The sequence below is a fragment of the Oncorhynchus keta genome, chromosome 15, assembly GCF_023373465.1.
Source record: "Oncorhynchus keta strain PuntledgeMale-10-30-2019 chromosome 15, Oket_V2, whole genome shotgun sequence".
NCBI classification, from domain to species: domain Eukaryota; kingdom Metazoa; phylum Chordata; class Actinopteri; order Salmoniformes; family Salmonidae; genus Oncorhynchus; species Oncorhynchus keta.
In genome coordinates this window covers 11532671-11546122 of record NC_068435.1, presented here as the reverse complement: position 1 = coordinate 11546122, position 13452 = coordinate 11532671, and the positions used below count along the sequence as shown (strand labels likewise).

The 13452-nt window shown below is 41.9% G+C and overlaps 1 protein-coding gene across 2 annotated transcripts; it reads right to left on the bottom strand.

Annotated features, from left to right (window-relative positions):
- Nucleotides 1-868: 868 nt before the first annotated feature.
- Nucleotides 869-12942, bottom strand: samd7 (sterile alpha motif domain containing 7). Of its 2 annotated transcripts, none has more exons than XM_035738924.1 (7): nucleotides 12612-12942; nucleotides 5117-5252; nucleotides 4361-4685; nucleotides 2663-3303; nucleotides 2417-2538; nucleotides 2005-2115; nucleotides 869-1820 (listed from the first exon to the last, which is right to left on the bottom strand). In XM_035738924.1, the coding sequence occupies exons 2-7, from the start codon at nucleotides 5217-5219 to the stop codon at nucleotides 1572-1574; spliced, it is 1551 nt and encodes a 516-aa protein (XP_035594817.1). In that variant the 5' UTR covers nucleotides 5220-5252; nucleotides 12612-12942; the 3' UTR covers nucleotides 869-1571. The 2 variants fall into 2 exon arrangements, with proteins under 2 accessions (XP_035594817.1, XP_035594816.1); XM_035738923.1 differs by lacking the exon at nucleotides 12612-12942 and adding an exon at nucleotides 7660-7785.
- Between the last annotated feature and the right edge of the window lie 510 nt (nucleotides 12943-13452).

Genomic DNA, 13452 nt, shown 5'->3' with positions numbered 1-13452 from the left:
GGTCAAGGGTGTTCATTCTAATGTGCTCCAATGGGTCAAGGGTGTTCATTCTAATGTGCTCCAATGGGTCAAGGGTGTTCATTCTAATGTGCTCTAATGGGTCAAGGGTGTTCATTCTAATGTGCTCAAATGGGGGTCAAGGGTGTTCATTCTAATGTGCTCCAATGGGTCAAGGGTGTTCATTCTAATGTGCTCTAATGGGTCAATGGGTGTGTTCATTCTAATGTGCTCTAATGGGTCAAGGATGTTCATTCTAATGTGCTCCAATGGGTCAAGGGTGTTCATTCTAATGTGCTCTAATGGGTCAAGGGTGTTCATTCTAATGTGCTCCAATGGGTCAAGGGTGTTCATTCTAATGTGCTCTAATGGGTCAAGGGTGTTCATTCTAATGTGCTCCAATGGGTCAAGGGTGTTCATTCTAATGTGCTCCAATGGGTCAAGGGTGTTCATTCTAATGTGCTCTAATGGGTCATGGGTGTTCATTCTAATATGCTCTAATGGGTCAAGGGTGTTCATTCTAATGTGCTCAAATGGGTCAGGGGTGTTCATTCTAATGTACACAGGTGGACTGGCCCTCTGGCATTTCGGGCAGATGGGCTGATTAAAAAAAAGTGCCCAGTGGGCCTGTCTAACTTGATCATTATCTGGCTAATAATCGGGGGGCCTCAAGGTAAAAGATAGGCCTGTGTTTTAGAAATGCCAGGGCCGATTTCTGGTCCCAGTCCGCCCCTGAATGCAGATAAACTGGATGAGTGCCAACTGTACAAATTCAGATAAAGTGTAGCTATCGACATATACATTATTTATATGATTGATGTTCAGTGTACATTACTACATTACAAATGTTTCAAAACTGAACCAGAAAACATAGAAAACTGATAAAAAAAACCTGTGATTTGATAGGCTACATTGTGACGTTAAAATCAATCATTTATATTCATTAAAACTGATAATATCACACATATTCATTGGAAAGCATTATGCTACAAAAACACAATAAATGCATTAATATTTACATAATACAGTTTATTTTCTCCCCAAACACAGAGGTCATGTGTATATTCAGTGTTCTTCCCATTCTTCATCAAGCCATCTATATTTCTAACGGCTTGGGGTTTAATGCCTCCATCTTGAATCTGAAACATGGTGGAAAAACAGTACCAAACATTTCAACTGTAACTAAATACATACAAAAATGCCATCATACACCTAGCAGTTTAAACACTGCAGGGCACACACTAGAAAACTGAACACCATTGCCTGACGGAAATGGTTAGCAGCTTAAAAGCAGCTCTTTGGGCTGAAACGCTTGCTGAAATCCTAATCGAACCCTATTTCCTACTCCCTGTGCACTTCTGAAAGTTGGACAGGTGTATCCAACACAGCAACAATTCCATCTAGCCAATCAGAGGGCAAGATGCAGCTGTTACTATATCACTTATACCCATCCAATGCTTAAAAATCTACATGAAGTCCTTAGAGGGTATGTGTCTATATGTATGTGGTAGGGGCTAGTGGTCGACTTGGATCTGAGCCACTGGCTGACGACTCTTCTCCCACACACTGATGCCTCAGGCAGTTCCACTGCTGGCCAACGGGGGAGAGGGGTTGTCAATCTCTGGGAGGGAGTCGGTTGGTTTCAGGCCCTCTGGGTCTCTGGTGCACGGGCTGCCCATCATCTCCACACTGTTACAGTTAACGGGGGAGCTGATCTCTGACGATCGGCCTCCTCCTGCCTTCTCAGGGGCAGCCTGCAGAGCGGCGGCGGCGGCGAGCGGGAGGTTCATCATATAAAACATGCTGCCTAGCCGTCGAGACACCTGGGTGGGACAGAGATAGAGATGCCAAAAGGTATTATAATAAACAATGTGCTGAAACTATGTGCATCAATACTTTTTTTCCCCGAAAATGGTTTGCAAAATATTTACTCCCATTGAAAATGAAATAGACAGCACTTGAAAATCTTTTGGTCTGCTGTCCGAATTTGTTTGATGGTTTGTCTACCTGTGATCGTATCTTGAGTGCAGGGCCCAGCTTCAGTCCCATGGTGTCCAGTAGATGTTCTTCTGTCAGGAGCGGCAACGTTTCCCCATCTATCACGTGGTCCTTGAACGTCTGCAGGGAATAATCAGGTAATATGAGGAGGAGGGATACAGGAACGTTTAACCGGTTAGAAGAACATCCTTTAAAAGGCAGGTGCAGCAGTATGACACTATATACAGCGAGGCAACTTTCTGTTTACAAAAATCACCAACAACAGAATTCAAACCTGCAAAGTGGGACTGTCTCGGGGGAGGGTGCAAACTGTTAAGAAACAACAGCGACAGTCCTGGCAGATTTGAATTCTGTTGTTATTGATTTTTGTAAGCAGGAATTCACTCTACTGTTTTGATGATGACCAGGAAAAGACACCAACCTGAGCATATTCAGAGCAGCTGGGTATGTTGTTGATGAAGTTGTAAACGTCGTCCACTGTCCACTTCCTGAGGTCTTGGATAGAGGACATATCTTCTCCGTTGAGAAAGAGATTGGGGTGCCCTGATCAAAACAACACACATACGGCTCACATCTATCCTTGGTCAAATAAATGATACAAATCAAAGACAGCAGCACAAACCCCTGAGAGTTTTGATCAAAATAAGACTGTAGAAAGTAGACCCACCATGAGGGAACATGTAAGGCATGCCTGGGATAGGCCCACTGGCGGAGGGATACTGGAACGCAGAGCATTGGCCAGGCATGTCTTTGTCGCTGGCGCCACTGTTGCAGTTGGTAACGTCAGGGCAGCCATCTTGACTGTTTATGCAGGCCTTGCGCAGGCCCTGCTCCTCCTCCTTGTAGCTCTTCCTGCTGCCCGCCGAGAGCTGTGCGTCCATTTTGGTTTGATGTTGTTTGCTGGCCGCCTCCCCTCCCATGTCCATTTTCCCCTCCGCCTCTTTCTCCTCTCCCGAGGCACCGCCGGGACTCTGCTCCACGCTTTTGTCTTCTGATTGGCCCTTCGGGCCCGACGCGTGGCTCTCTGTGCTCTTGTGATTAGTTGCCCTGCGACCGACCCTGCGGCTCCTCTCCCTCTGCAGCGTGCTGATTGGTGGATAGGGGCTGGAGGACATCAGAAGGCTGTTGGCCTGCATTTCCTCCAGGGTGGTGCGGTGGACGAAGACGTCGTGGCCGTCTGGGAGGCGTTGGCGCCCTCGGAACGCCATGGCATTGGACTGGTACATCATGGGCGCCTCCATACCCATCAGACCCTTCTGATGTGCATTCTCCATCTCCTTCTGATGGAGGATGGCATTCATCTCCATCCTGAAAAAACAACCAATACAAACCAGTTAGACGTAACAATACACCAATCAGACATAACAATAAACCAATCAGACATAACAATAAACCAATCAGACGTAACACACCAATCAGACGTAACACACCAATCAGACGTAACACACCAATCAGACGTAACACACCAATCAGACATAACACACCAATCAGACGTAACACACCAATCAGACATAACACACCAATCAGACGTAACACACCAATCAGACATAACACACCAATCAGACGTAACACACCAATCAGACGTAACACACCAATCAGACGTAACACACCAATCAGACATAACACACCAATCAGACATAACACACCAATCAGACGTAACACACCAATCAGACGTAACACACCAATCAGACGTAACACACCAATCAGACATAACACACCAATCAGACATAACACACCAATCAGACGTAACACACCAATCAGACGTAACACACCAATCAGACATAACACACCAATCAGACATAACACACCAATCAGACGTAACACACCAATCAGACGTAACACACCAATCAGACATAACAATAAACCAATCAGACGTAACACACCAATCAGACATAACACACCAATCAGACGTAACACACCAATCAGACGTAACACACCAATCAGACGTAACACACCAATCAGACGTAACACACCAATCAGACGTAACACACCAATCAGACATAACAATAAACCAATCAGACGTAACAATAAACCACTCAGACGTAACAACACAAACCAACACAACAACACACACCAGTTAGATATCACAATACAACAATCAGACATAAACGAACACTACATATATATATATATATATATATAACAATACACATTTGTAGGTCACATGGGCTCTGTGTATGGGCTCTGTATTTAATCAAATCATATCTGCCAACTGTTCTGTAATGTAGTGCATGAAACAGGCTCTTGGTATTAAGATGAAGGGGCCCGTAAAAGGGAGGACTATGATTTCCAAAGCCCTAGAGTCCATGACGTGTACTTTGACATGTCCTGTAACATGCAGCTGCAGATCAATGTCAGACCGTACCTGGCGATGTTCTGCTTGTGGATGAGCTCCTGTCGCCGGGCAACTGTCTCCATGGGCTCTGAGGGCATGAAGCTATAGCCAGCTCCAGGGAAGCCCCTGCCAGGTATCCCAGGGTGTGGGGGCATGGGCGGACCGAGGTGACCCCCCATGTGCATCTGCCTGACCTCAGAAGATACCATCTCAGAGGGAGGAGCTAGCTCTCTTTCCATGAAGCGGGGCTCAAACTGGGTGGGCACCCCCTGTAACCTTTGCTGTCCCTGGGCCAGAATCTGTGGAGTCATGGTCATCTGGTTTCTCATCATCATCTCCTGCCGCTGACGTAGCTCTGCGACGAAACACAACGCAACACGATTCAGATTCAGAGTGTTTAACAGTCACATGTACAGGGTTGCAGGTGTGATTGCAGGGTACAGTGAAAATCTTAGGCTTCGAGCTCCAACATGCAGGACTAGTGAAATACCTAACCTTCTGAAATACCTAGCCTTCGATGGTGGATGTGTCACGCCACTTAGAAGTCGATACAAAACTAGGGCCCAAAGTTTCCACTGACTATGTGACCTGATCAGCTAAAGTTCTGGGCCCCAGCAATTACGTAGGTCAGTGAAAAGCTCCTGGTTCTAAGGTATGGAGGAGTATGAATGCTCTTGGTTAGTTTGAGGGAATTCTCTAGGCAAGGATGAACGAGCTAATACCTAGGACTTTAACTCAGCAGGCTAACAGAGACATGCAGATTCAAGCCAGGTGGATCAGCCTTACCTCCAGCAGACATGCCATTGACCAGGCGGTACCAGTGTTTCTCATCTAGAGCCCCCTGCTCCCCCATCGCTGACATCTTTCTCAGCTGCTCCCTCGGGGTCATGGCCTGACCTCTGACCTCTAGAAAACTGCCTCTCTGTGGAACCGAGATGAGGAGATTAGTATTTAAGACCAGTGTTTGTCAACCTGTGGCCCGTGGATCAGCATTGGTCCCTGGGATATTGCTGATTGGTCCCTCAGATGGTTAGCTAACAGTGATTTAGTCTGTTTTCAAGTACTTGTTTTAATCTAATTGGTCCTTTAAGAAGGAAGGAACCTTGCTTACATATACCTGGTCCAGGAAAGACCGCACGTGCCCAGTATAAAAAAATGTTAAGTGGTGTTGAGCAGATTAGTGTTAATTAGTTAAGTCCCCTTTTAGCAACCTTCTTTAAATTGCTTGTCATTTTCATATTTCACCACTAGGAGGCAACCATGACCTATACATTGAAAGGCCCTCTATGATTAAAATGATGGCACACAGTTACTGTGTGCTGATGTAACTGAACAGATAGATATCAAACATGGGTGGTTGGTGTGACTCAAGACCGTGTTAGCCCAATTAACTAAGTTATAGCCCAAGAGGGATGCAACATAAGTCCTCAGGACTCAGAATAGATTAGGCTACTACTCGTCAGTGATCACGTGTGTACAGTCCATCAATAAACCCTTACGTTACAATACTACCATAACTAGTACACTTAATAGACATGTGAGGATTGCTAATCATTGCTAAGCATGTTTTCATCAATGGTCTGTTAAGGGAGAGAGAGAGAGAGAGAGAGACAAGACTGATGACATTGAGATATAAAAAAAGAAACTGTTGTCAAAAGTTGACAATGAAGTTTCAGTTGAGCAACCAAAGCTATATTGAGGATTGAGGAATACTGTCTAGACTCTAGATTCACCTCAGAGCAGAAAGGAACATTTTTTTTTTCACACACACACACACACACACACACACACACACACACACACACACACACACACACACACACACACACACACACACACACACACACACACACACACACACACACACACACACACACACACACACACACACACACCGCATATCATTGCTATGTGATTAGCATCTAATGAATAAATATAACACTGAACAGACAAGTGCTTTAATCCAGGACCAGTATGGGCTGTAGATTTATATCCATAAAACATGGACTTTTTTAACCCATACTACAGGAAAATATTATGTCAGAGGTGGCTCTGAAATAACTGTGGTCATGGCGTTACTGAAATGACTGGGTATCTCTCCTTTATGGTGTGTGTGTGTGTGTGTGTGTGTGTGTGTGCATGCATGTGTGTGTGTGTGTCTAGATACACCTATGGGGTAACCTATGACAACACACCCCTGACAAAATATACTTGCCTAAATAATCCCCCCGATAAGATCCAGCCTATCCCTAACCGTTAGCAGCCTTTATCCCCAGTCAGTGGTTTACCGTACTACCCCACAGTCCCCTAAAGTTCCCTCACAGACCCATCTAATCCTCCTGTTAGTCCCATCGAGTCTGCCAGGCCCCGAGAACATCTGCTGACCCGTGTGTCTTCCAACCTGGCCCTCCCTCCCCCCACTATCCGATTAGCTAAATCCTGACTATACAGCACTTTAAAGGGATGTGTTGGAGGTAATCCGGGCGTTTAGGAGTTTTACCTCAGCAAACCTTGCCTGTAAGCACACCAGACAATACACCTTGAGTGATAATCTTATTAGCCTCCATCAGCCCCTTGAGATGTCCTGAAAACACCTTGGGGGATAAATCTGGTGGAGGGAAATTGGTTTATGGGGAAATTTGTGGCGCCACACGCAAGCATGGTCACCCTGGTCCCTGCTACCAATGTCACTCTCCACACAACCTTTTATCTTTCATCTAGTACATTCAGCAAATATACAAAAGGGATGGATAGAGGTAAGAAGAGAACATTTAAAAATATGACATACACCATAGTGGATTAATACATGGACGGCTCAAGGTTTTATCTGTCCTCCTCAGGTAGCCTGAATGTAAATTTACATAAGTGTTTTTTTGGGGGTGGGGGGGATCTGTGTTGAGTACAGTATATTGTGTGTAAAGAGTTTGCGTGTAAAATGTCTCCATAATGTGAGTGTAAGGAAAAATCTATTGCATCATAGTGTCATTTTGCCTGTCTGAATGTCAGTATAAATGAAATCCCATTTTATTTGTCACATGAGCCGAATACAACAGGTGTAGTAGACCTTACCGTGAAATGCTTACTTACAAGCCCTTAACCCAACAATGCATTTATAAGAAAATAAAGTTAAGAAAATATTTACTAAATAAACAAACGTTTTTAAAAAGTAACAATAACAATAACGAGGCTATATACAGGGGGTACCGGTACCGAGTCAATGTGCAGGGGTACTGGTTAGTCCAGGTCATTTGTACACGTAGGTAGAGGTAAAGTGAGTATGTCTATGAGTATAAGTATGTCTATGCATGTATAAATAAATGAAAACTCACCCGGTTAGTGACCAAACCAACGCTACGAAAACAACAGACTACTGTACATTCAAGCCTATCCCTACTATTATCACTGAACCACCAGTCAGAAGAGGGGACACTAGTCTTTGAGGTATAGCGCTCAGCTGGAAAAACAGCTTGTACTCAGTAATTAATCTTTTACAGGAAGAGTAGGGCTTGTATGAACTTGAACCAAGAAGAGTCCGAGGGAAGCCAGAGAGGCCTGGCCCCTATTGCAGCACACACTAGGACTTGCCATACAGCTGAGCAACTACTGTACAATTCAGTAAAATGCCTGTTGTAATCTGGTTCAGGTTTTCAGTCAACCCACCAGGGTATTTACAAACAGAACGGGAACTAAATCATCCACTTGTATTGATCACATCTTTACTAACGTTACAGAAATCTGCTCTAGAGCAGTATCCACACCCATCAGATGTAGCGATCATTAAAGCCTTAACTAGAAAAAACAATGTTCCAAAGACCGGACCTAAAATTGTGTTTAAACGATTATAATTAATATTATATACAAGAGTTTTTTTTACAATGACTCCAATGTTAAAGATGTGAAAAATATTTGTTGGTCAAACAACAAATTCTGAGCCTTCATATTTCATGCACAATGGACCAAACAATGAAAGACAAGCACTGTAGTTTTGAGTTCTACAAAGTGGGTGTGGAAGAGGTGAAATAATTGTTGCTATCTATAAATAAGGATGGTACATTGCTGAGGTTGGTAGCGGAATACAATTTAAGCCTAGAAGACGATGTGCGCCCTCAGATGTGGAGGGGGGCAAAGGTCATTCCGCTACCCAAGAATAGCAGAGCACCCTTGAAATGGTTCAAACAGCCGACCAATCAGCCTGTTAGTTGGTCCAGAATCAGCCAATCAGTTGGTCCAGAAGAAAGCAGCACATATTGCACTTAGATGTACACGGAGGGAAAGTGTCAGTACCATGCATGTCAGTCTCTCCTGGCTCAAAGTTGAGGAGACATTGACTGTATCACTATTGGTCTTTATGCGAGGTATTAATGTGTTGAAGGTAACAAACTGTTTGTTCAAGCAGCTGGCACACAGTTCAGACACGCATCTGTACAACAATAGACATGCAACCAGAGGTCTCTTCACAGTCCCCAGGTCCAGAACAGAGGCTGGGAAACTCATTACTACATGGAACTCTCTGCCACCACAGGTAACTCAAGCTAGTGATAAAACCAGTTTCAAAAATCAGATAAAAGAACAACTAACTGCACAAAGTGGGCTGTGAAGAGACACAGCCATTTTATATATCTTGTTTTGAAATTGCACTGCATTATGTATTAGACCTAGATATTGTGTGTATGTACTGATATGTAACGTTTTGAAATTATGCATTTCACTAATAATGTTCCGTACTATGTATGATGTCATGTTCATGTGGACCCCAGGAAGAGTAGCTGATGCTTTTGCAGTGGCTAATGGGGGCCCTTATACAATACCAATACCAATTTTATGGCTAAACAAGAGTGTCAAAACTCATATTTTTCAAATTAGTTTTTCCCTGCCTAGAATTTTGCTTTCATTTGAAAGTTTGTTTCATAAATCCTTTATTGTATGTTGTAATTAATCATATTTTAAATAACTTGTAGAAATTCACCTTATGACATTGTCATGAAGCATTATGACAATCCTGTGTCACTTTACTTAGACTCAGAAAATACCCTTTATGAACATCATAATCATACAAAGGGGCAAAAAAGTATTTAGTCAGCCACCAATTGTGCAAGTTCTCCCACTTAAAAAGATGAGAGAGGCCTGTAATTTTCATCGTAGGTACACTTCAACTATGACAGACAAAATGAGAAAAAAAATCCAGAAAATGACATTGTAGGATTTTTAATGAATTTATTTGCAAATTATGGTGGAAAATAAGTATTTGGTCACCTACAAACAAGCAAGATTTCTGGCTCTGACAGACCTTCTTTAAGAGGCTCCTCTGTCCTCCACTCGTTACCTGTATTAATGGCACCTGTTTGAACAGTTGAAGTGTACCTATGATGACAATTACAGGCCTCTCTCATCTTTTTAAGTGGGAGAACTTGCACAATTGGTGGCTGACTAAATCCTTTTTTGCCCCACTGTATAAGCCAGATAGGCCTATCAAGTAAGGGCCTTATAAGAATTTGTTCTTAACTGACTTGCCTAGTAAAATAAAGGTAAAAAAAATATATATATATATATATATATATCAGTCATGAGTCAAAAAGAGGGTGTCTTGTCCTGCTCCTGAAATCTGCTCCTGCATTCATCCCAGTCATCAGCAACAGAGCATTACGGTGGATGTATGTGTGATATCAATGTGTGCGCAATTACAACGATAATTTAATATGGGTTGTTTCTCCCAAAAATGATAAAACATAAACATACTGTTGACACGTAGGCTATGGTGTAATGGAATGTTTTGCCTTGTGTGGTAGGTTTTGTGGGGGTTTTGTCTGTCTTATGTAGGTGTCATAACCAGCCATAAAATAACACAATATATGTCACAATAGGTGTAAATATATGGGTCATAACATGTTATGATGCTGGGTGTCAAGTAAAGTGTTACGGAATATACTAAAGTCAATCAAATGACCACATTGCGTATTTTGAAGGGATAGTTAACTCAAATATTGAACTATTATCGTCACCTCCAAAATGTAATAGATGACCTTTAGATAGATGGAGTCCTAAACATTAGACTAAATGACACCCAGTTAATCAATCCTCACTAACTGACTTACTAACTAAGCTCCTACTGTAGCTGATTCTATGGTACATTTGAAATCAAGCCACTAAAGTAATGCCATTCATTTGGATAAACATGTAAATGTTTAAAAACCTTAAAAACTTGAGGTTTTCGAACAGTGAGATTTGATCTGACATGTTTGCACACAGGAACTGGAGTTTTGGCCTGCATGTGACAAGTGGAAGCCTGTATCTAAGACTAGAGCTCCGGGTGCCTGGATTTGCGGCTGCCCGGGCTAATCTCATTACAAGAATGAATTAAATGAAAATTGCTGACGACTTACATGAAGCCTTGCATTTGGGGAGGTCATATCAGACAAGACAGAAGCATCGTCTGGAACGTTTATAATCCCCTTAAGTGACAAACAAATGCTAGACATATTTTTGCTGAGACCATCAACACGTTGTTAGCATGTTTGAATGAACCCGAGGTTTAGATATCGATGAGGTTGATATTTTAATTCGATTTTGATTTAATTAGATGAGCACATGTGAGTACAGACCAGGTTTGAGAGGTAAAGTTTTTTAAAAAAAGTAAATATATATATATTTGTTTTTAACTGTCCGTGCTACCTACAACTGCATAGTTCACGGCATCATTACCTAAATATTTTACATAAATAAAATAAAATAACACAACAGACAAAAAGTTAAAGAGATAGTTCATCATATTTGACATGATTTATATTTATTTCCTTACCCTGAAAGTAGACTATAGACTGGGTTGGGGAGTAAAGAATGACATGTTATCTAGTTACAAAAAAACCCCGTTACTAATCAGTTACACTACAAACAAAAATATTGTAATCAGATTACAAATACTTTTGAAAAACAAATGGATTGGTTCTATGATTACTTTTAAATTCAGAAATTATGTTTGAGGGAGAGAAAAAAAACATTATGACACCTTTCCATTTTCTCAATGACAATCAGCATTGAAAAAAAGACGCAAGTTTAAGTTTGTTCCTACCTAAGCGAGTCTGATCACAAGTCAGAGACCACTATGATGACACACCAAATGATGACCACCAATCAGAGACCACAATGATGACACACCAAATGATGACCACCAATCAGAGACCACTATGATGACACACCAAATGCGTTTGATAGATCCTTTTTTGTCTTGTTCTAATGAGGAAAGTAATCCAAAAAGTAAATGAAAGTAAAAAGATTAGGTTGCTGAGTTTGGGTAATCCAAAAGTTATATTACTGATTATCATTTTAGACGGGTAACTGAAACGGATAACATTTAGAAAGTAACCTATCCAACCCTGGTGCTGAACTAGGATCAGTTTAGCCTTTAAGATCTTAATGAATAAGATGAGAAACCTACCCAACCCTGGTGCTGAACTAGGATCAGTTTAGCCTTTAAGATCCTAATGAATAAGATGAGAAACCTACCCAACCCTGGTGCTGAACTAGGATCAGTTTAGCCTTTAATGAAAAAGATGATATGAGTAACCTTCCCAACCCTGTCTATAGACAAGGAGTGACTGCAATCCACACTTTTTGGGGAGGGAGTTATCCACAGTTAGACTAAACATCGTCAACAAATGCTAAAATTAGCTTCTTTTTTTTAACCCCGAATTTGAATAAATCACTGAACTATCCCTTTAAGGAACAACTTTTGTGAATACAAATTGATTGATTGCAACTACTGTAAAATGCATTTCACAGTGTGTATTTGGTGAATACATACACTTAAAAATATGTAGAGTATACGTAGATAGAATACATATATATATATATATATATATATGCAATTTACGTGCATGTGGTTTTAACATACACTATTTGTTCAGTGTGGATGAACCAATGGGCATGAGCAGAATAAACATAATATTTCAATTAGATAGGAAATCACATCATCCAACATGTGTTCCAAACACATGTCCATCATGTGCTTCACATAAATTGTTTACTAAACGGAAATCGTCTAATAACTTTTTTAAATGAACCTTCAGCAAATTCTAAGGAGTTCCACTGTATATATATATATATTTTACAGATCTGTGCTCTTTGCATTATTCAATTTAATAACATCTTATTTGAGTGTTCAGCTTTTGAAACGCACGGAATGAAGAATGAATGAGAGAGTGGGAATAGGGAGAAGAAGGTTGAAGAGTAACAGAGAGAGAGAGAGTGAGGGGGAGAGGACAGAGGTAATTTCATTTTGACTCACCTTCAAGTTCCTGCCAATGAGAAAAGCTTGTGACTGACTTGTCCCAACGGAGTAGACAGAACGAGAAGTTAAACGAAATAAAAAACCTTAAAGCTACACTGTATCTTCAGGTCAGGAGTTCACAGGATATGATGCTGATGGATTCCTCAGGGCCTTGGTATAGCAGCCTAGCTTGACACCTCTGATAAGTGGTGACCAGCCAATCAGCCACACCCCTGTCCTGTGTCAGCAGCTAACGGCTAACTAACGGCCTTAACCAAAAAAAAAAACGTTAAATACCGCTTTGCCTCAACTCTATTAGCCTGGCTTTATCTCCCGAGTTAAGCACCCCCCCTCCCCTATTTCCTGACATTGGGGTGATCTCCTCATCCAACTACGCACCGGCCGGACCAGGCGCTTCACAGTAATTACTCCCAGGAGAGTCCTGCATTAAGCGTTGGGAGGCTAAACCTCTTTCAACATTTACCTCACTAAGCCCTTGTTAGCACTTTAGGCCGCGGTTAAGACACCTAAATGCTTTAGCTCCCTTTTTCCGATGGCAGAAAAAGGGGAGGCCTTATAAGGTAACCACTACCACTACAGTACAGGGAAGGTTGGCCTTGTGAACTGTGTTATGTGGGAAGAACAGCCATGTTTGTTTTTGTTTTGACGAGGTGTCTGGGTTTGTTTATTAAGACTCTCTGTAGTTCCATACAGGGACACTGGCCAAATATCCAAGCTGGTCATTTGGTAGGAAATAAAATCCTGCTAAATGTGTGACCAGGATCATCCTCTCAGACGTCTTAATCTGACAGTTTGTGCTCACCAGCCGCTTACAGCAGAGGCCCTTGGTGCAGTTCCT